Genomic DNA, 23,355 nt, shown 5'->3' on the forward strand with positions numbered 1-23,355 from the left:
ATTTGAGCATTTTTTCAGCAATATTTCAGAAGAACTGTCAAGGAACTACAGGCCTTTTAGTAAATGGTCCTTCCATTTAATCTCACAGGAGCATTAAACATATCGCGCTAATGGTCATTACAACATTTAATTTGCCTGTGATACGTTTATTGAAAAATTATCCACTTACATTTTCTCTAATTCAGCCCAAATTCTTTTGGCATGCCAAAATGGTGAGACAAGGTATATAAGCAGTGATGGATAAAAGGACCCTCAACTGTCTGGGCTTCAGTCTCATAGTCACCATAATGGTCGGGCCTCCAAATTGGCAGAAGAGGGAGGCAAAAGCTTTAACAACGAAATCTGTCACTGTCCAAACTTTTGGAGCTCAGTGTAAGTGTTCAATCAGCTCAGGCAGCTTATGGGGATTAAACTCTAGTATTGGACCCCACTCTCCCTGCTGACTGACTATAGCTATTGTGTCCCTGCAGTGCACCTGCCATGCTGACTCCAGTGTCTGGTTCCTCCTCCTCCTCGTCCTCGGATAAGTACGCCGTCTTCAAGCAGCTCTCTGTGGATCAGCCTGCAGAGCCCGCACCCCCCGCATCAGGTACCTCCTATACCTCACATACATGGGATGTATGAAATATTAGGAACGATGGGCCTCATGCAAGAACCACTTGTACGAACAGATTCGTTCTTAAATCACTCGTACGAGCGATTTAAGAGAACTTGCCGCATTCACCAATTTTCCCGTATTTACAATTTTCTCTTAGGTATGAAGAAAATGTCCAGAGTGGTCCAGACCTGTCGTACGAGTCACGTACAATCAACCTGCCGTTATCCAAAGCAAAAAAAAAAACTTTGTTGACTAATGGATTGTATCTCTGTCACTTTGAAGAAATGTTGAGTTTGAATAGCCTATATAAATGACACTGTAAAGTAATGTATAACCATGTTGAGATTAACCAGTACAGTGGTTACAGCAACAGGAAAAATAGCAAGGGAGCACTGTTGGCTTTTTCAAAAGAAGGTAGTGCGTAATTTATTTTACCAGAGCCGCATAAAATCTCATAAGTATCCATGTGGTTTAGTGGCCTATAAGTGCGCTCAATACAAAGACAAAAAACACTAATAATTGCCAGGTTATTTGACAAACATTCAGATGAGACAAAGGCAAGGTTAGATTGTACTGGGGGAAATACATTATAGAGGGAGATAAATCTGATTTATAGGCTATTTTACTCCAGTTGATAACTTTAATGTGGGTAAGTGCAAGTGAATCTAAATTTAGGTCTTACCAGGTTGAGGTGCAAGTCGCTGTCCAGGGCGACATCGCTGAACACCTGACACTGCCATATCGACAATTATGGCAGGTATAGGCCTATTCTTTCATCTGTCTCTGTAATGGAGAATTCCTCCTGGCCCTCCTGTTGCAGTCATGGATCGCCTTGCTTTTTGGACAAATCACTATAGTCCTATAATATTCCTATAATACTCCGATAGGGACTTAGAGTGTCTGTGGTACTCAATAATGAGTTTATAGTGACCTTATCATGGTATTTTTGTCTTCTGTAATAGTGTCACTATAATATTCCTATAGGGAATTATAGCTTTGTTGTGATATTTATATAGTGTTCATCTAAAATGTATAGGAATACTATAGTTGTTTACAGCACAGAGTTATTTTTCCCCATTCCTTGGCTTTAGCAGGGCCTTTGATTCCACTATTGAATTATATTAAATATTATATGCTTTCGTTGACTTATTTCTAATAGTAGGACTCAGAGCTGGTAGACTTCTCCTTAGTCTTCCTGTCAGTTTTATGAATGAAGCTTCCCGAGATATGGGCCAGATGCCTAACCTTATATGGCATTATTGGGGTTAGTTATGCAAATTCACAATTCTCATGAACGCGCGTTCATTTAGAACAGGTGGAATTCATCATGTTTACGCAGGTAATTTACGACTGTTTTCTGAAGATACGAGCGATTGGTGAATCTGACGTGGCACACTCGTACGAGTCCACCTCACGAAAAAAGTACGAGAAATTTAAGATAAGAATACGAAAATGTTCTTGCATGAGGCCCAATGTCTGCTCTTTGCTTGAAATGCTCCAGCCAGACAAATCCTAGTGAAAACAATACTCCCATATTGATTTCACACATTAAATCCATTTCAGTCTTGAATGGGAGGACACTAGTTAAGGAACGATTTCCAAGAGAATTTAGATGCAGAAAATCTTGATCAGTAGGAAAATACTTGCCTGCCTGTCAGATGTGTTGTACTTTACCGTCCATACTTAGCCCACTGGGTTTGTTTGTTTCTTTGTTCCAATCCAGATTTTGGAGACAAATACAGCGTGTTCAGACAGCTTGAGCAACCAGCTGACAAGAAACCAGTCGGTAAGAAACTCGCCCTCCCCCCTGGTGCTTTGGATGAGGTCACACATGCTCTCTCTCTCTCTCTTTTTCTCCCTCTCTGTCACTCTCTCTCTCTCTCTCTCTACCTCTCTATCTCTCTCTCTCACAGAAAAATGCATGCACATGCTTGCTTTCTCTCTCTCTCTCTCTCTCTCTCTCTCTTACACACAAACACATGCACACGCTTGCTTTCTACCTCTCTCTCACTCTCTCTCTCTCTCTCCAGCTCTCTCTCACACACACACACACACACATACATACACTTAGCAAATACACTGTCCTTTTTTTACTTCTCTGTTCCCTAGCCAAATCCCCTTGGCCTCTCCGTCAAATGACAAAGAGGACATAGTGGGCTATGAGATGGTCCCTGTAAGCAACAGATGGCTAGAGGACGGGAAAGACCTTCACAAACAATATCGCAGCCACCTCTGTTGTCATTTTGGTTTTAATTGGTAGAGAAGAGAGTGAAATTAGCGTTACATTCCCTCGAATTAAACATTGTATTATGGATATGGCTATCGATTAGAGGTCAATACAATGCAGTGTGACTATCTTGCCATGTTTACACTGTATCTGCAAAAGCTTTTTTTTGGTTTTGTTTTGCAAGCGTTCAGTATTGATGTAGGTATGTTTCCTGCCCCTGTTTCACTAGAACAGTTTCCGATGGGGACAGCTCTTACAACTCCAGTAAGTCTTGGTTTTGCGGTGACCTTTCCTTGGCACTGTCAGGCTCCATCTCCTTAATGAGCCCATTAGTTTTCTCTTTTCTACCGTACAGCAGCAGTGTGAACAGATTCTTGATTTTAGCCCATGCATATATTATACCATAGTGGTTTAGCAGCCACCGGGCCCCAAGAAAACAAACTCACCTTCTTCCAGTGTGATTTTCCATAGCTATGTCATGTTTCAAAAATTGTGTGGTTTGAGATGACTTTTTACCACTGCTAAGAGCTGAAAGTCTTACACGAAATATCCATCTTAACTAGTAACTTAATTTACTATTGAGTCTGAAAATCTAATTTCTCTTAAAACAAATTAAAGAGATTGAGAATTTTTAAAATTTTTACAAATCCTCTGTTTTCAAGAATTTCTTAAATCAGGCATCTTTTGCAAACAAGACAAGCATCGACATCTAGATCCCTCTAGATCTGCTGAAATTACTAAGGCTATGTTCAGATGTTCAGACAGGCAGCTCATATCCGATTTTTTGGCATATCTGATACGAGTCAGATAAGTTTTCTCATGTGTGAACAGAAAAAAAACACATGGGATCTGATCCTTTAAAATCTGATACAAGCCACTTTCATATGTGGTTTGAATTGTGATTCAAATCACATTTGTGGATATGCGAGTTAGTTTGAGTGCTATGATCGGATTCAAAGTGTTTTGAATGTTTTGAAAACATGATTACATGATTACGGCTTAAAATTGGTGTCCTCTTCTTACATGACAAGGGAAAAATAACTCATAACATGATAAAAGCATTGGAAAACGATCTAACCCAACACTAATCTGCTCTATTAGTGAACTTCAACACAACAACTCAGAATCAACAATTATCATGCTCCTTGCTCACTGCTATTATCTAGCGGTGAGTGAAAAAACTGTGCCTTTTAAATATCATTAATGAAATGAATATTATTAATTAACATTCATTAATAAAAATTAATATAACCTCTCTTCACAGCTTAATGTAGGCCTACCTCATCAAACATAACACCATGAAATGAGCTGGCCCACAAAAACTCAATTGACTACCACTGCAGTTACAATTAATGCATACAATAAATAACTCCTCACCTAGACCTGTGTCAGCAAGTTCATTTTGTGTGTGTGTGTGTGTGTGTGAAAGAGAGAGAATGGGAGAGAGACACGTGATTATTTGAGTGTTTACAAATGTGTACAAGTTGTGCAAGATTGTCAGTTACCAAAATACAACCTCTTGTCAATCAGTAGTCACGATGTTATCCAAGACTTTAAACAAATGTCTTGTAATATCTTTCTGCTCCAAAATCTTTGTTGTCTCAATAAGTGGTATTGCTAAAAGATTACAGGTGTTTTCTGTATCCAGGACTGTCACAGAAAAATGCTTACGCTTGTTGTTACTTTATTTGCCAAGACATCCACAGCTGGCAAGGTGTTACTAGCGCTAAGCTAGGTTTCACTTCTTGTTGAGATTAGTGGAGTGATCTGCCTTATTCTGCCTTGTTTCAAGATATTGACACGAAACAAAGGTATATACTGTATATATATACACATTTTCACTTAAAGAAGAATACAATTTTAAGATGGAATATGAGACTAAATTACTTGTTAAGATGGACATTTTTTGCAGAATGCCTTACTCATGTTGTATCCCAGTTTTGTCAGCTGCATGGTAGTGGGGATGTGTGTCTCTTTAGACAGCGTTGCTTTGTTTGTGCAGTGATGTGTGCAAATCTTTGGACACTCTGCGGCCCATGCAGCACATTTCACCCGAAGACTGGAAATTTACCATGAGCATTCACAATGTGTCAGAGGCATAACTAATCCACCCCTCGCTTTTTTGTAGGATTGTGAAATGAGAAAATCCTGGCTGAGGCAACTGAGGCTATTTTGCCAATGTCTATTCTGTCTATCTGCCATGTTAAATGTTTTTTAATGGGCTTAAATTGTTCTGTTTGGTTCACAGGGGAAGGATTCGCCGATTTCAAGTCTGTCAGCGCTGATGATGGCTTCACAGACTTTAAAACCGCCGACAGCATCTCTCCACTAGACCCTCCAGACCAGGCCAAAATCTTTCAGCCTCCTTTCCCTTCTGCTTTCCCTAACTCTCAGTCTCTACAGCAACTACCACAACAGCAGCAACAGCCAGCAGTCTCTCTTTCTCAGCCTAAAAACCCTCTTAACATGGCCGACCTGGACCTTTTCTCTTCTATGGCTCCCTCTGCCCCTGCCCCTGCCCCTGCCGAGACAAAACCCAGCACGTTCCCCTCTGTGTCTGTGCCCCCCTCTCTCGTGCTCCTGCCAGGCGGAGCCAAGCCCCCAGGGGGAGGGACAGACGACTTTGGGGACTTTGCCCTGTTTGGCTCCTCCTCTGATGCCGCCCAAGGTCCAGCAGTGGGAGGGGCCACGGCAGCACCTCAGGACGACTTTGCAGACTTCATGGCGTTTGGCAGCTCCGGAGGGGAGCCCAAAGGCGAGGGCAGTGTAGGGGGGCGAGAGGGCACTGTGGCGGGGCGGGGGGAAACCTCCGCTCAGCAGCGACCTCAGCAGGGCTCGGACAAGTACGACGTATTCAAACAGCTGGAGGGAGGCCTGGCCTACGACGACGCCAAGGAGAGCGGCGGCGGCTCCTTCTCCTCCCTCAAGAGCGACACGGACGACTTTGCCGACTTCCAGTCCTCAAAGTTCTGCACGGCGCTCGGGGCCTCGGAAAAGAGCCTGGTGGACAAGGTGGCTGCCTTCAAACAGGCCAAGGAGGACTCCGCCTCTGTCAAGTCCCTAGACCTCCCATCCATCGGGGGGAGCAGTGTGGGGAAAGAGGACTCTGAGGACGCTCTCTCGGTGCAGCTGGACATGAAGCTGTCGGACATGGGCGGAGACCTGAAGCACGTGATGTCGGACAGCTCTCTGGATTTGCCGGGTCTCTCGGCCCACCAGCCCCCCGCTACAGGTGAGGAATTAGTGCGTTTGCTCTGGTGAGGCCCCATCCAGTCACACACACAACCAATCCCAAGGCCAACAGTGGCCTCTCCTCCTCAGTGCCCAGGTATGCCCACTAAACCAGGGGTCAAAGGGCAAGTAATGAGGTCCAAATTGAATTGAATTATGCTCAAACACTCAAGACAAACATAGCACTACATGAATAACATATTAGATACATCATAACTTTCATTCCACATTTCATCATTCATCTCAATATATTCATTTATTTATTTATTTATTTGTTTATTTATTTATCTATTTATTTATTTGATTGCTTCGTTCCTTTCTCCCTCCCTTCGTTCCTTTCCATACTTCCCTCACTCCCTCCCTGCACATATTCGTTTAATTGTTATTATGAGTGACATATGTATTTGTGTATTTTATCACGGACCGAAAGGACAGGTCCTGGCCCATGCCTCTATTTATTCAGAAATGATGAGTGCCTCACGTGGCTATGATGGCAGTCATAGTTCATTTACGAGGTCCCGGCTACTGTCTGTGTGGCTCGGATAAGCTTCCCGTTTGTCGTGTCTGTGCTGCCATAGCAGACATCGCTCTTCCCCTCAGTGTACCTTTTGTCTCCACAGGGCCGATTGTGCGTGTTGTTGACATATCGAGCGATGCGAATAAAAAGGTTGAATACAGATGAATGCTGGAGCTTGTTATGGTGATGAACCTCTACAGGAAGAAATCTTTGTTTATTCTGATCACAGGTTTCGCACAATAGGCTGCAGTTTACCAAAGGCATTATCTGAAAGCCATCATTCACCCTTTAAACTGTTGAAATTTGGTTTGTGCTAAATGTATTACAAATCAAATCATTTTGATGAGCTGAAAATGAAATGCTGTTACCGTAATAGGAAACTTTCCATGCAACACAGAGAACAAGCTATTTCAAACTGGGGCAACATGAATGTTTGTGACAAAAGTTGAGATGTCAGGTACACTAAACAGTGTAGTTGGGTACAATACAAGTGTTAGGCTAGAGTGTCTGGGTGTGAGTGTGTGCTTTTCTGTTTGTCTGTCAGCTGTCACCAGCTATATTTCCCTGCAGTATTTTCAGAGTAGCCATGCAGTATTATTTGGATCAAATGGCCCACTAATTATGAGATGTTTAATTTCCATAATTATGTGTTGGCATTTTGTCCCTTACCTCACTTCCATGAAAGAGGAGCTAAAGTTTACCTTTAATATACTAAAGACGTACCTATTTTTGGGTCATTTATTAAAGGGGAATCTACCCAATTTCCGTAATATTCAGACACTGTCCATATCAGCACTCCTTCTCACTCTCCTCTCCAGTGGTCATCATTTATTCATCAAGCATCTCACCTTCCATGTCATGTCTCACGTTCCACAGCACACATTCGAGGCCGTTCCTTGTCGTAACGCAAGACAGCATTATGCTTTTTGTTAATACTCGTGCACCTAACTGTCTGCATGGGTAGCAGTTGTTTCTAAGCTTTAAGTATTTCAACATATCAGTTAATTATCAGTCGAACAAAATGGGCACATGTATGTCATATCATTTCATCCAAGGAATTGATGATTACTTTTTCTTGTTCAGAAGAAATTATACATGTAAACATCCCCATTGCCTTATTTCAGTTTCTGTGCAATGGTAGAATTTTGTTTAAACAGAAATGGGCTCCACTGTACCGAGACGACGTGTTTAAACAACAGGAGCTGCAGCAAAACGGTTAGGCTACTGTTGATAGGACGGCGGCGGCGGCGCCCGGTCTAGCATTGATACATTCCGAAGAAGCTTTTACGCTACAGTAATCGCTGCTCCACCTTTTTTTCCTCTCACCCTTGTTTATCCAGTGTTCTTGTTCTTGGAGAGCTCTAGGTTCAACCTGTTGAGAAAGTGTAGCAGGCCGAGCAGTTTGAGCACCTCACCATGCTTGCACTATGTTCCTGGACATGTACGTAGGCTAATCTTAAAGAGACAGTATTTCTTTTATGAGGTTACTTTTGAGTCAGGAGCACAAAAGGAATCCAATTTTTTATTTATATTTTTATTTTTTACCATTATATGTGGTATTCCAGCATGATTTATCATGTGTGGGTCTACGGCCTGGCTCTCTGAGAACATATTGAATTTAGTATTACCCTTCCTGCCTTGCTTTTTGCTGCAGTGTGCCTGCCTTTTCAATTTGTGAAATTGACAAGAACATATTATAGGATGCCATTTTATGCATAACAGTATTGCAAGTTGTTTTTATCCAAGAAAAAAAAATGTATACATACAGATTTAATAGTGTATTTTTATTACAGGAATATGAGCTCTTATTTTGAGACTAGACAGACTCCTTGATCTTGTTGTGATTTGTCAACTATGTAAATTAAATGTAGCCTATTTAGTAAGATTAAAATGTTCATTAAAATATTTTAGGTTAAGATTCAGAAGTAAACATTGTTGTCTTGAGTAATACTGATGTGCTATTATTTAGGGGATCATAAGAGTTTGTGCGCATTAGCCTGCTATGACAAACAATCACTGTAGCAAGAGAAAAAGGATACTGTCTCTTTAAATCTGTTTAGCATCTGTGATTGGACATAATCAAGGCCCTATCTATGTCAGGTGTAAGGATAGTCCTCTTTGTTTTCTGTAACCCTTTGAGTGCTTGAGCAAGATCACTAAATATGTTTACATTCAGATTAATGGATCTCTGTGATCTCCTGTCCATATTTCGGCAATAGAATGTATGCTATAATGAGTATGGGTCCAAATAAATATCATGGCTTAGTTGTATGGTATAACACTGGACTGAAAATACTTTATTTCTTAATAGACTAATTGCAAAAGATGGCAGATCTTGAATTGTGACTCTTCAGTCGTTGCTGCCCCTCCCACAGTGCAGTGTGCACACAGCATCTCCAAACAAGCATTGATTTTTGGATGCTTTACTGACTTTACCCTGTGGGGCGGGTAATGATGTCACTCCTGGTTGCCACCATCTTCATGCACCCTGTCCAATCAGTCATATTGCAGAGAATCCCTCAGGTCCTCAAAGGGTTAATGCATCCTGCCTTGAGCTTGTTCTTTGAAATTATCTTTTCAACCTGGCTTTTCAACTGTTCTGTATTCAATTCTCTTCCAAAAACCTGTTGCTTTACGTCCTAATAGTAAAACATAAAGTGTGTCATCTCCCCAGAATTACTGATTTTAGTCTGTGAATGTGCCTTCTCATTCTGGTTTCTGCTTCTATATTCTCGGATTATCTTTGTTTTACCTTTTCGCTGTTTGTTTTCTTCCTTTTTTTCTGACTCTGCATGCCCTTGTATTCTAAATGATTGAAATCTAATTTTACAAGTGTTAGTTTGACAAACCTCTTGTAATGATAGACCTCTTTCACAGTATTTTGTGACCTTTCTCTCTTTCTCTCTCTACTCATGTTGTCGTAATAAATATTACTATTGGTATTGCTGAAATGCGTACCGTCTTATTTTCTCCTTTCCTTACCCTGAGAGGCCATATAATGATCTAGTAACACAAGGCTTACAGCACTAGGTCCTTGTCAATTTCACAAATTGCTTTTTGTATCTGAGGATTCTGTCAAGCAATATGATAAGTGGGGTTCACCTGTGTCAGCAAGTTCATTTTGTGTGTGTGTGTGTGTGTGTGTGTGTGTGTGTGTGAAAGAGAGAGAGAATGGGAGAGAGACACGTGATTATTTGAGTGTTTACAAATGTGTACAAGTTGTGCAAGATTGTCAGTTACCATTAGTCATAAAGTAACGTAGAAATCCATCCCAAACTGCGTTCTGTATACACAACACAGTTCAAGAAACACAGAATTGATGTAGAAACAGAAATGATCTTTTATTGATGTTGTTAGTGCAGTATGTCACGAAACAAAGCCTTCAAGTTGCGTTTGGGTCCAGAGACCCTACTGCCATTATTGTTATCAAAGCTGTTTGCCACTAATGAGTGCACTACATGTTGTCACACAGCCACAGTAGAGGAAAAGTCCACAACAAAATTTTGTTAGTGCTTGATGTGTCTCAGTAAGCTGGCAGTAATTTCCTTCTCACAAACAACAGACCGCACAGACATCATTGTTTTCCCTTTCGGGGGATAATGTACTGAACTGAGTTCTCAAAGAAATAGGTTGGAAGAAGCAGTACATGTCCGATATGTATTACTGTTACAACAATAAGAATTACTCAGTTGCTAGAATGAATATGCACCATCATAAAGTGCTGGGTATCTTAACAGTGGAAGCAACAAAAATGTCTGTGATTGACAGTTTATTGTAGATTTGATGTAGATTTGTTATGAGTTCAAGTCAGTCCTCACAGCTTAAAGTGCAGAATATGGGAGGAGGGGGGGGGTCCTTTAAAATACTGATCATTTTGTTCGTTGTTTACCACCATTGACTACACGCCACAGCATGGATAATGCTGTGATGCTGCAGCTGCCCTGCATTCAGCTCAACTCAGGATTATAGAATCCCTGAGTTTTACATAGGCCAAATTGCCATTGCAGGAAACCTGATTTCACTTGCACTGTAGATATGTCACATAGCAATACTGTAGTTTGACAGAAACTTTGCTGCTTTGTCAAGGCTCATTAGTCTAGCACCTGTCATGTCAGCATCTATGCTATTCCTAGGAACCACTGGTATGTTTGTGTTGTCATTACAGAAGGAGACGACATGAAATTTGACCCCTTTGGAACATCAGCCCTCAGCAGCCTGGCCAGCTATGACTGGTCAGACAGGGAAGAATGTCTGCCTGGTGAGGCCAGGAAGCCGCAGGGCCTGGAAGCGGCTGCTCTTCCCTCTTTAGCCCCCACCCACAGGAAGGAGCTGTCCTTTGGTAGCACCGAAAATATCACCAACACCTCCGTAGCCAAGATCACCACCTCCTTCCCTACTGAGGACAGCTCATCGGCAGATGACAAGTTTGAAGCCTTCGCTGACTTTGGCTCCAGTGAGCAGGGCGGTGGTGACGACGACGACGACTTCGGGGACTTTGCGAGTACTGTTTCTGAGAAGTCCGACTCACCAGCCGCCACCGCTGAGGCGGGCTCCGAGGGCAACCAGAGCGAGGCCTCTGATGAGTTTGGGGCCTTCCAGGCCGATAAGCCCAAGTTTGGCAAGTCTGACTTCCTCAAGGCCAGCTCTCAGGCCAAAGTCAAGTCCAGTGAGGAGATGATCAAGAACGAACTGGCAACCTTTGATTTGTCCGTTCAAGGTGAGTCAAAATCTTCCAGCTCATGTTGAATGTTTTTTTTGTCCAGCATCAATCACTTGGGATGTTTTTCTTCTATTCTCTTACTAAATGTGATGTTAAAATCTCAAATGCATCCGGTCACCACGTTTTTAATTATAATTTTGATGCAGCTGAGCAATTCTAAGCCACTGGCCCTAATGTGGCATTGCAACACTCTCCTTATCACTCGCCTCAGACTGTAGAGCATCTGCGCCCACCCCGCCCCCACATGGTAGCTCCATCAGATCTGCAGTAAAGCTGTCAGACATTAGATGGCAGTGTTGTGATTACGGCCCTGTTCCAATGGCTGGCTGGTGAGATGGATTAGCACAGGCCAGCAAATCCATGAGCAGAAATTAACCGTATCCACTTAAAGGCTGTTCATTTTTTAACTGCTGTTTGCTGGTTTTATGTTCCACAAATAATTTATTAGCATTTCCTCCAGTGTGATAAAAGCTCATTTGCCTCATAGATTTTTCTCCCTGTGCTGGATGTAATTTGTGTGAATAAGAGGGCTTTACTTATTCCTCTCTACCCATTGGGATGGTAACCTGATCATAGTGGGGCTTTGGGGTTATGTGGGGGGTCGGGGTGGATTAGAGCCGTCGTGGTGTGGATGATGCATGTCTGCGTGGGGGGTGGAGGAGTAGGGGGTAGATTACCTGTCTCTGTCCAACACACACACACACATGCACACACTTACTCACTGTTCCCCCACTGGAATAGTCTGGGTTTAGCATGTGTATGTGCCCGTGTTTGTTGTGGTACCCTGCCAGGATTTGTTCGCGTCTGTGAGTCCCTATGAATTATTCATACCTGCATTGCTGTGCCACTGTTTTGTACATAATTATTGTTTGCCGCAAATTAAGTATTTGTTTATGCCGTCCTTGTCCGGGAGGAATTAGCCACAACAGAATGGAAGTATAAAAGCCCTTAGTTACATGATGGCAAATAAACAGGTGCATGTCTCAAAATGAGTCACCACCATGGGTTGTTGAATTAATATATAACAAAAATTTTGTCTTCAATTTTGTGTTTGTGGTTCTCTCTAACATTATTACTTTCTCTCTCCTGTCCTTGCCTCAGGCTCCCACAAGCGCAGCCACAGTTTGGGTGAGAAGGAGATCGGGCGTTCACCCCCGTCCCCGGCTCCAGAGCAGCCCTTCAGAGACCGGTCCAACACCCTGAGTGAGAAGCCCGCCTTGCCCGTCATCAGAGACAAATACAAGGACCTGACTGGGGAGGTGGAGGTGAGGCTGCCCAGCACTGCTTGTCACAGCTATGCTAACTGCACCACCTGTTAGCGCTGTCATTAAGCACCAGATGTTCTGTACAGGGATTTTAGCACAATGTTGAGGACTCTTAAAGCTGTGGATTACAGCTCCTCCAGTTTTCCTTTGTATTCCTTTGAGTGACTCTCTGGTTTGTTGTTTTCAGGAGAGCGAACGCTACGCGTATGAGTGGCAGAGGTGTCTGGAAAGTGCTCTGGAGGTGCGTTTCTGTTTCCTAACGGTGTCTTACACTGCTCCATGGTGTGATTGTTAATTGAGACAGTGACCTGTGCTAATGAAGTGTGTAAACAATGCTAGGAAAAGCGCTATACATAATATTTAATACTAGTTAGAATAATAAAGACAACCTAAAGGCACACTTGGAGAGCAGAAACTTTCACCAACGCTGAACTATTCTCCAACTTTCTGTTAACACCCAAAGACCTATCATATACATTTTCAGATTACTTTCAGATTTAATTTCAGATTAATTTCTTGACCCTGCAAACATATCCTTAGGATTTGGAATCAAGTCTCTATCTCTGTTAGTTTCATAGTTATGGCAAAATGGATAATGGGCTAATGGTAGAAATCCCAGATCCAGATCACTACCAAAAACCTTTGCCCAAAGGCTGTCTGTCCACCAGATTTCATAGGAATCCATTCATAGGTTTTTGAAATATCCTGCTAACAGACAGAGAGACAAACAAATTAACATAGATGACAACATAACCTTTCTGGCAGAGGTAATAATGATGAAAATGTTAGCAGCAATGATAATGATGATTATGATTAGGATAACATAATATGTATGACTTATGCTGTCCATGTTAAGGTCATCACCAAAGCTAACAACACCCTGAATGGCATCAGCAGCTCCTCCGTCTGCACTGAGGTCATCCAGTCTGCTCAGGGCATGGAGTACCTGCTGGGTGAGGAATCACACACTATCATGCATAAATCACCCCCCGCACACACACACAGACACACTCACCACTAGTATAGTGAGGTTGAGAGCCCGTAAACAAGACACCACTCACTGTATAGTGGGATCAAGAGCCTGTTAAACTAGGCACACTGTCTTCTCCCAGAACCCCATATGTAGTCTTATACCCTCTGAAGGACAAAGGGAGTGAGAGGGAAAGATTAAATCGGCTCTGGGGTTGGTTGTGGATGCCAGCCCACATGTGATGGCTTATCTCTGCCTGGCCTGACAAGGTCCTGCTCCCTCCTTGTTTTTTTCTGCTTTTAATGAGCTGTGAGTGGCAAACATGTCATAGCGAGGGACCGAAAACACAGTGTGCCTCTGCGACTCCCTTGAAAATAAAGCATAAAACGTCATAAAAAATATGTGTGTGCCGTGTTTTGTAGAAAAAATATTGTTTGCACTCAAAAAGATGGAGGTTTTCCAAAACTAGAAACCTTTTACTGTTTTTTTTATAAATGCAGAAGAAACATCATGCACAAACGTTTCAGCTAGTGCCTTCTTCAGTGTGCATGCTCTGACTGTGATGTGTTTTATGATTCTTATGTTTGTTTGTTTGTGGGCGTATGTGTGCACGCATGTGTGCGCGTGTTTCCTCTGGCAGGTGTGGTGGAAGTGTATCGCGTGACCAGGCGCGTGGAGCTGGGCATCAAGGCAACGGCTGTGTGCTCAGAGAAGCTCCAGCAGCTGCTGAAGGACATCAGCCGCGTGTGGAACAACCTCATGGGCTTCATGTCCTTGGCCAACCTGGCGGTGAGACGCACACACACACACACACACACACACACACACACACACACACACAAACGTGCCAGTGCACAGGACTATATACAGCTCAGAAACACAGGAGGAAACACACGTACGCACACAAAAAAACACAGATTTACGTAAGCAGCTGTTCATTCAGCCTTCTATTATCATCCAAACATGTTTACACTCTGAATATACAGGTATACAAATACACACAATGACAAGGCATTGTAAGTAAATACACATAACTGGGCTACCAATAACAGTGAAAATGTTAGTGAATCCAGTATTGTCAGTCCATTAAGTTAAATCAATGATCCATTGATTTGGTTTTAGTGTTGTTGCTGTTGCCTTTTCATAGGGTAGCGTCTGGATCAACAGGGATGACAAGCACTGTATAGATTTATTTTTCCAGCTGTCTGCTAGTGCATGTAAAACAGAAGCTGAGAGGAGAAGGACGGTCCTTATCCCCAGAGCCAGCCAAAGGAAGAATATTGCTTCTCAAATGCCAGAAGATAATACTGACAGGGTATCAAGACGAGGGAGTGAGGGGGAAGGAGGGAGGGAGGGAGGAAGGGAGAGAGAGAGAGAATGATATGGACATTATTTTTAATTGAAACATTGCAGATAGCGTTTTTTTTTCTTCAGTCACTGCTGAAGAACAATTGCAAAGTTTTTATGAGTTTTTACCCCACATGGTTGATGTAGAGCAGAGTTGTTTGGGAAAAGTTGATGATGCATGGAGATGTTTATTGTAAGCAACGCTGTTCTCACTGCTCTTTATTATAAGAATAGTAATGACTACATTTTGCCCTGCAGCGGGAAGTAACATGTGTGTGTGTATTTGTGCATTTGTGTCTGTGTGTCGGTCTGTGTAGCCTGATGAAAGCTCCCTCGACTTCTCCTCCTGTATTCTGAGGCACGGCATCAAGAATGCCAAGGAGTTGGCTTGTGGCGTGTGCCTGCTCAATGTCGACTCCCGCAGCAAGGTTTGTGCACGTACACACACACGTAGAATGCCTCTTAGTGGATACATTTTTACATAAATGTTATGTTCATCCACAGCGGATAACAACTGACATTTCTTTGACTTTGAAACGCTTTGCAGAACAAAGAAGAAAGCGCTATTGGACGTCTGTTTAAACGAGTATGAGACAGTGAACTGTCAACCAAATCTCATTCCACTCTCTCCTACTGGGGGCCTCAGGGGGCCTTTTCTCCACTTATAGACAGGCCCAGCAGGGGGCCAAAGTGACAGGATTCACTTCTCTCCGCTGCTCCTCTTTCACTGCCAACAACAGTTCTCTCTCTAGACGCATCAGAGATAGAAAGCATGAGCAAAACTTACGCTTCCAAATTTACAGGTGGATCATTTTCGGTCATCCTTGTTTGTAGGTTATTCATGGAAGCGTGATGAAATAGCGATATACCGTTACGATACCATGGGCTCTGAAGAATAGGAGCAAGAGGAGAGGAGTGGAGTCGTCACTTTGGCAGCTCATGTTGGGCTTTCGCACTCTGGGAACGGTTCTTCAGGGTCAAAGAGGTCTATACTTTGTCTTATTGAAAAGGTTTCTTTTTCTATTCCTCCACCTGATGGTTACCGCTCGCCTCACCACTTTGTGCTAACAACAATCCATGCCTTTACCTTTCCCTTCTATTTCTGATAACTATTCACCCCATTATTAGCTCTGACTGGGGCGCGATGTGCAGAATTGCTGTATGTCACCCGTTTGCCTGTGGTGGCTGTGATTTTTATTGGAGGGAGCCATTAATAGTATTCCTGGACCCTGCGGTTGAGAGGCCAAGATCGTGGCTTTGATTGTTTCCTATGTTCCCTATGTTGTTCAGCCAGAGCCAGATGGATGGTCCAGGCAAGATATGGCTGACTGAGAGGACTCTAGGCTCAGAGCAGATGTGGCTTACACATTAGTCATAAGAAGGGAGTACAGCTGATAATAGAGCTGCTCTCTCTCTCTCTCTCTCTCCCTCTCTCATCCCTCCCCCCCCTCCCTCCCTCCCTCACCTCTCACTCTTATGTGCGTAGAGCCAGGCTGAAATTAATGCAGTTTTATTTTGTCAGTGTGCCACTAGCATGAGATTAATAACCCGTCTTTTAATTACATTTTTGGCAGAGCCACATTGGCAAGAAAGCATAAAAGCCAAATGGAGAATAGCATCCCCTCGGAGTATAACGAAATGAAAGAAAGCCTTTAGCTTTAGCAGACAGCACTGGTAGTGGTATTGTCCTTTAGTGAAGAGGCGGTGTTTTGTTTTCCAACCAGAGGTAACAGTTGGGTGGAGTTTGCGTGTGTGCCATCCAGCGGCATCAAAGGCATAATGAAATGTGCAAAATACTTGATAGCTGACAACATTACCGTCTGTTGTCTCAGTTTAATTCAGGCTATGAATTTTGACCTTTCCATTGGTTCTCTGATGACCTGTCTTTAAAGTCTGTACATGTTTTTGTTGAGTAAAGAGGACAGAGAGAGAACAGAAAACAGTGTTGCCACATCCAGTCCGAACTGGAATTATTATCTTTCCCACAAAAGTTCTCAGTCTCACCATGTTGATGTTACACCAATATTCCTAGGAGGCTGTGGCTGTTTCGTCTTCTCTTGCATTCTCCTCTGTAGGTTACAAGGCAGGGATGGGCAACGGGCAGCAGCAAGATCTAATCTCAGTTCATCACTCGAAGACAGCAGCCGTTATAAGCCCCGTCACGAGTGATACTTTTCGGCTAATGATGCTCCAGTATCTCTGCTAAATGATAAATGCTAATTTGGGCAATTACAGGGAGAAGCACCGGAAAGAATTTTCAGTCGAATAATTTAGCAATTCTGGCTATTTATATTAATGCTGGTTTCTGAAGTACCTCGAGGATTTGGATTGATTATTAAGTCTGTATAATTTTGGCTTTTACTTGTTGTGGAAATAAGCCAGTGGTGCTAACAGTTTAACAAGTTTGTTAGACAGCTGGAGTCAAACTTTATGGGTTTAGTCTCGGAATATCTCCTCTAAATCTATCGCAGTTTGGAAATCTGCTGTAAAGTTGCCCATCTCTGTCACAGGCACGCTTTAACATGACTTAGCAGGGTTCCTACACAAGTATGGAAAGTCTGGAAACATATTGGAAATAAATTTGACAATTTCAAGTCTTGAAAAGTTTGGGAATTGCACAAAATGTCTGGAAAAATGGATCTTTCCCATCCATCCCGAAGAACATTGATTTTTTTCACTTTTTTATGTAGATGTAGACCCATTTCACATATTGTGACATTTGTTGCTGTAATGAATACTTCTCAGCTATAGACCGTGATGGTCTAGTTGACTGCCATATTGATCTGGTACATCATAGAGAACACTGACCGGAATCTTCAATTCCAATCAAGAAATTAAGGTCAATTCAAGAAAAAGTTTTGAAATTTGAAATGGAAAATGTGTAGGAGCCCTGGAGAGGTGGGGTGATATCTTGGTTTCTTCCATGTTTCAAAGGTGAGCTCTTTCCTGGTGCAACAACTGAACTGTATGTTGGCATGGTGTGCTTGGTATGTTGTATGTTAGAATATGCTGACACCTCTTGTGCTTACAGGCACTGGCTAAAGACAATGACAGGAAGTTAAGGGTAATTATGCATCATTTATTTTTTAAATTTCAAAATATTAGAAAATGTAGAACGGTAGACTTTAGCTTCAATGTAGTTTTGAATCTTGTTTAATTAAGTAGTGCTTCAATAGGAATCCCTTTGTTTCCTAATAAAGGGCCCTAACCTTTAGATACAGCTGCAAAGGTCACAGTGAATTAGTAGTACTGACCTTTGTATTATGTGACCAGCTGGCATTAAAACAGGAATACTCAAATTCTTGTTTCACAGTAGTTGCGTGTGGCTACCTGTCCAAAAAAGCCTTGTAATGTACAGCACCTGTCTTTGCTGGGGCTGTTTTAACAGTTAGACTAAATTATCCTACATGCACTCTAATGAAGGAAAGAAGAAGGGGTGTGAGGGAAAAGAGTAGGTAGAGGTTTAAGAAGGAAAGGGAAAGAGGACTGCAGTGCAAGGAGGAGGTATTACAGTATGTCTTTGTGTAACTGCCCTTTCATTTTGCATCCCCTCTCTCCAGCATTGCCAGCTTTGGCAGTCTTAAGTGCAGGCTTGAGGAAACAAGTGGGATGAGGCACAAAAGAGCTACGAAACAATTCACTATGCTTGTGAAATCTGAGTGTGTGAGAAAAACAGAGTGAAAATGTGTCGTTCAGTTTTGCGTGAGAAAGCCCTTCACCCAGTGTGCATCTGTGGTGCAGACTGCATATGGGCAGGTGGAGATGTGTTTGACTTAATGGTGTGTTCTGGGTTTTTGTTTGCAGTTGCTTCATGCATGCGTCTCCCTCTCCTTCTGTGTGGGAGGCTATGATTCACCGCACATGACTCATTTCTCTTTCTAGCTTCATCTCCAGTATTTCACCAGGGATGCAAACTCTTAAAACTGCATAACACGCATTAGCATCCCCTTATCGCAAACGCAGAGCCACAGCTGGGCCCATTGAAAATGCAAGCTCACATCACAGCACTCCACTGGGGGTCAGATCGCCAAGTTCATTCTCTCAACAGCTATTTTCAGATCTTGTATGTGGGAGAGCCATTCAACTTACCACAATAAGCTCGACAAAATGTGTCAAGAGAACATGCTATAAGCATAGTCCAGTTGATCTAAATAGAGCATTGACGCCAAAAGCAAATCCTATTTTTGAAGCAGCAGGTTTGACTGATCTCATTGTTTACTGTAGTGGAGTTCTACTGTATGTCACGCTTCTAACCCTGTCTTTTATTTTTCTAATTGTAGTTTAATAAATTAATTGTTATGCAGTTGATCGACATTTGCTCATACAGGGCATGGACATAATGATGGAAAGGCTAACTTGTCCCACAACTCCTCCCTTAATGAAACTAGTGGCTCTGTACTCATGTGGTTTGAATTTCCTGGCAGGATACTGATCAACACATATTTGAAAGCAGAGGTTCTTCTGGCTAGGACCCAGTTTTGAGCAATTTTGGTCTCTTCCCTGTGACTTTGGCTTATCAAAACATCTTGCCATAAGGGGACCCATGAGAAACAGGCCTGTGATAAATTTTGGTCCCCAAATTCATAGTTTTACAAATACTGCCTCAGTTCAGTGCTATTGATGACTTGCATAAGAAGATTGTCGTCATGCCTTGATGTGCGTCTTTCCTGACTGATTGGCGTCATCAAGGAGGACAAAGCACTAAAGCGCCAAGGTGTCTTTTAATGGTTTGAACGACCTTGATAATGATTTGAGATTAAAACATGGGCATCTTTCTATACGAGTCCAATTAAGTATCTGTTTTTGAGATTATGTAATGCATTTCATTCTGTTCAGGATAATTTTCTAATGCAACACTCGACCAATGCACTACTGGTCAATCACCACACTTCTGCATCTTGAATGTATGGACGTAGAGAGAAATGTTTATAGTCTAATTTTCATAGTTTGCCTCGCACTTTCTCTTTGCAATGTCTGTTTAAGGTGGGTAGGTCATTCCCCCAATGTCATGTTCAGTACATTTATTGTACTTTGCCATTAAAGTGATTTGGATTCTGTCTCTCAGATGTGTCCTCTACCAATGTCATAAAAAATATGGAGCAGAGTGTCTTGCCACCACAAGTCTCCAGAACATCTTAAAAGTGTCACAGCATGCAGTGCACTTGTGCCTTGAATTCAGAGAGACAGCAGCATTCTTCCATGAGCATCCTGATCAAGTAATGCTTTGTTGGTCTTTGGAGCCTTGTCAGAATCTCCCATAAACACTCATTTAGATTTAGATCTGGAACGAGAAGTTCATGGCATGTGGCTGGCATAATTGTCATGCTTTTCAAAGCTTGAAATGCGCAATTCAGATCTTGTGCATCTCTTGGATGGATTGAGATTTGCACTTTTGGGTTGTACCTATTTAAATTTGGTATATTTTCTGTGTATACTGAGTTTGTATTTGCTCGCTTGAGTATTCAGTCTTGTTTTTTTGCAGAGCATGTAATACAAATGAGAAAGGAAAGTCTTTCCCAGTAGGTATTGCATGCGTGCAAACCCATATGCATTTGTATCTCAAATTGTATTTTGCTAGAGGCTGCTTTTCTCATGTGCAGTTTCAAGTTTTCAGTGTACATCAATGGGCACATACATAAAAGCTGAATTGCGTACCAGTACGGTTGCTATTCATCTGAATCACACTGTAATGAACTTATGCACCTTGTAGGCAGGTTACCCCTACACTGGAGGACACTGCACACAAAGTAAATGCATTAATGGAAGGGATGGAGCTGATTACTCACAGTTGTGTTTTTTTTTAGCAAATTTTACAGTTCAGCAGCAGCCAGGAGAAGCACACATTACCATTACCGTCCCACCAGAACCCTTGAGTGTGGAGGGATAATATAATGGTCCCATTTGTTGTCCATGCCCTGTATATCTTTGCTTTTGTTTGCCCAAATGGGCTTTTTGACTGTGTGATACGGATCTAATATTTCACCCTTTTGCTATCGCTTTGACAGGCATTCAACTCGGAGACAGACAACTTCAAGCTGCTGTACGGGGGCCACCAGTATCACGCCAGCTGTGCCAATTTCTGGATTAACTGTGTGGAGCCCAAACCCCCGGGCCTCATACTGCCTGACCTGCTCTGAGCTTTGGCTGTAGCTGCCATGGCAACAGGCACAGGGTAATCAACATTGGATAGGTGGAGTGGCCAGGGCTAGGCGTCTCACGCTGCATGGGCTCTCACCTTGGGCTGAGAGTCAGCACACTGAAGGACTTTTAAAGTCACTGGATCCCTCTGTATTTATTTGTCTTTTATATTCTGCCCTCTCCCTCTGTCACACGGGCTTGGTGGCTGTCGAAAAACCAAGGCTGTGTTCAAATTCAAGGCTTTTCTGTAAAATTATGAAGTACACCGTCTATGGTGTCATTATTATCCTTTGTTCTTTGTTTTTCCATATCAAATACCTAAGACGTACAGGTCAGCCTTTTTAATGTTGAAATATAATACAAATGATGCTTTTAGGGAAATGATTTCCACTGAACAGCAGTAAATGTTGTCAGTGTTATTAAATGGGTCTCATGTCTCTGACTTTGCACTCATCAGTGACTCAGCCATTCAAACTATTAGAGCTGTGCAATATCATAAAAACACTGGCAGAGGAAGGCATTTTGAGGCTTAATGTTCCAATGTAAACTTATCTTCAGTTTTCTTTTTCATCACTTGTTGCTTTACTTCTCTGTTTGATGAGGCTGGCAAAGAGGAATTTTATTCATGACTCTCGACTCTACTTCTTTATTCCTGTTGAGTCAGAGCTGTCGAATCATAGGCCTATTATATTACAATTGAATTACATTTGTTGGTTGGGTCTCTTAAATGAAACTCCCTGGTTGTTAATATTTTAATATCATTTCAAACTGTTACTGCTGTGCTCAAAGGCAGATATATACCATGTTATGTATTGCATTGATTTAACTGCTTTGAATGTGTTTTGCACTGTTGGAAGGAGATTTCAACACTGAAATTCTTGGGCTATTTAAATGGGGTATTTTCTAGGTATTTGGGGAAAAATTGTGATATTGCAACTTGAAGGGAATCATTTATCTATTTGCAGGTTTTGTGTTTTTCTGTGTTGCTGGTGTGTGTGTGTACTAGCGCTGAACGTCTGGAATGAAGTCAACTGTGATTCTGTACTAAAATTGCAGCAGCACTTTGTGTGTATTACAGTATCATGCTGTAGCATTGTAATTATAATGACTAACTGTAATGTGAAAGTGATGTAAATAAATGAGTATGCATTCAATTTATTTATACTGTCTATGTAAGTTGCATGCCGTGATATAACAAGGCATTATATGGGTTAGATTGATTGTCGTTCTTATTTATTTGAACACGCTTTAAAATCAGCATCATTCTTTTTGTGTTATGAAAAGTAAAGGTGTCAATGTTATGGATTCATTTGTTCTGAATTTCCATACAAGTCTGAGTATTATAGCTTTCAAATAGACGCGGTCATGTAATTCAGGGGGCCTTTGATCTTATTCTGCCTGTTCTCACTCACAACTCCCAGTTCCAAATGCATGAAGATTGTTGCACATTTTCCCTCAGTCATTTTACTCAATAATGTACTTTCTCTCGGGCCAGAGAGGCCTCATCTCCATCACTTTGTGACAAAATGGAATAAATTCTCCTTCGACAAGCCTGCTGGGCCAGCGCTGGTGGTTGGGCTCGGCCAATCAAATAAGACGTCTAGGGGCCCTGTGAAACCAGTCTCATTATCATTCTCACATTTGTGTTCAGGTGTGTTCTCCAACATTCATTTTATCTCTCGCTGTTCTCTAATTCATTTCCTGCAGAAAATGAATTCCTCTCCCCTCACGGTGAGCTCCAGGATTACAGAAAATTACAAACGCTGAAATCAATTACTGAATAAGGCTGTGTAATTCGAAATGCAGACCGGCTCCCTCCTTCCCTCTGCCTGTCATCTTCATGCCTATTGTCTGCGGTGCTATACTCAAATGATCACTCTGGGAGAGAGGCGAGATTGGAGTGATAGTGCCTTGTATTGACCGCTACTCTTTGGTATCTCATGGCCATATCACACCATTGATTAAAAACAGCTCTTTCTTCACAAAGTTCAACTGATTGCCTGCACCCGTATTGTCAATAGAGTTGTTTCCTGCTTTAATAATAATAATAATATTTTGAAAAGGAAGGTTTGTAAGGAAGTCCATGAGATCATAAAAGCAGTTGTTCAAAGATTTATACCTGAGGATTAAATGATTAAATACCTACAGGATCCAGTGTGTTTAAAGGAATAACTAAACACCCACTCCTCTACTCTTCTCCACTATTACTGTTAAAAGAAGGTATTGAGAAGATTTATGACGTCTACGCTTAAAATTTCACCATTACTGACCTATAGGCGAAACTATTAGACATTCTTACTGTTGAAACGTTCATTACAAACTGAACACAGCTCCATGGCTAG

At 42.1% G+C, this 23,355-nt stretch overlaps 1 protein-coding gene across 6 annotated transcripts in view; it reads left to right on the forward strand.

Annotated features, from left to right (window-relative positions):
- Nucleotides 1–22,201, forward strand: part of synrg (synergin, gamma) — a 36,611-nt gene extending 14,410 nt beyond the window's left edge. For 2 of the 6 annotated variants that reach the window (XM_071527122.1, XM_071527123.1), the window contains exons 13-24: nucleotides 471–589; nucleotides 2,322–2,384; nucleotides 5,074–6,057; nucleotides 10,739–11,290; nucleotides 12,395–12,558; nucleotides 12,746–12,799; nucleotides 13,415–13,511; nucleotides 14,169–14,317; nucleotides 15,193–15,303; nucleotides 15,423–15,461; nucleotides 17,907–17,939; nucleotides 20,881–22,201. In XM_071527122.1, the coding sequence (XP_071383223.1) occupies nucleotides 471–589; nucleotides 2,322–2,384; nucleotides 5,074–6,057; nucleotides 10,739–11,290; nucleotides 12,395–12,558; nucleotides 12,746–12,799; nucleotides 13,415–13,511; nucleotides 14,169–14,317; nucleotides 15,193–15,303; nucleotides 15,423–15,461; nucleotides 17,907–17,939; nucleotides 20,881–21,012 (2,497 nt within the window). In that variant the 3' untranslated portion in view covers nucleotides 21,013–22,201. The remainder of the gene's footprint in view (nucleotides 1–470; nucleotides 590–2,321; nucleotides 2,385–5,073; nucleotides 6,058–10,738; nucleotides 11,291–12,394; nucleotides 12,559–12,745; nucleotides 12,800–13,414; nucleotides 13,512–14,168; nucleotides 14,318–15,192; nucleotides 15,304–15,422; nucleotides 15,462–17,906; nucleotides 17,940–20,880) is intronic. The other 4 variants (XM_071527124.1, XM_071527125.1, XM_071527127.1 and 1 more) reach the window with 3 other exon arrangements.
- The last annotated feature ends 1,154 nt before the right edge of the window (nucleotides 22,202–23,355 follow it).

This window comes from Centroberyx affinis, unplaced genomic scaffold, assembly GCF_046629955.1.
Source record: "Centroberyx affinis isolate AG114_WGS23_722 - 3 ecotype Tasmania unplaced genomic scaffold, CSIRO-AGI_Caff_v1 ptg001494l_1, whole genome shotgun sequence".
NCBI lineage: Eukaryota > Metazoa > Chordata > Actinopteri > Beryciformes > Berycidae > Centroberyx > Centroberyx affinis.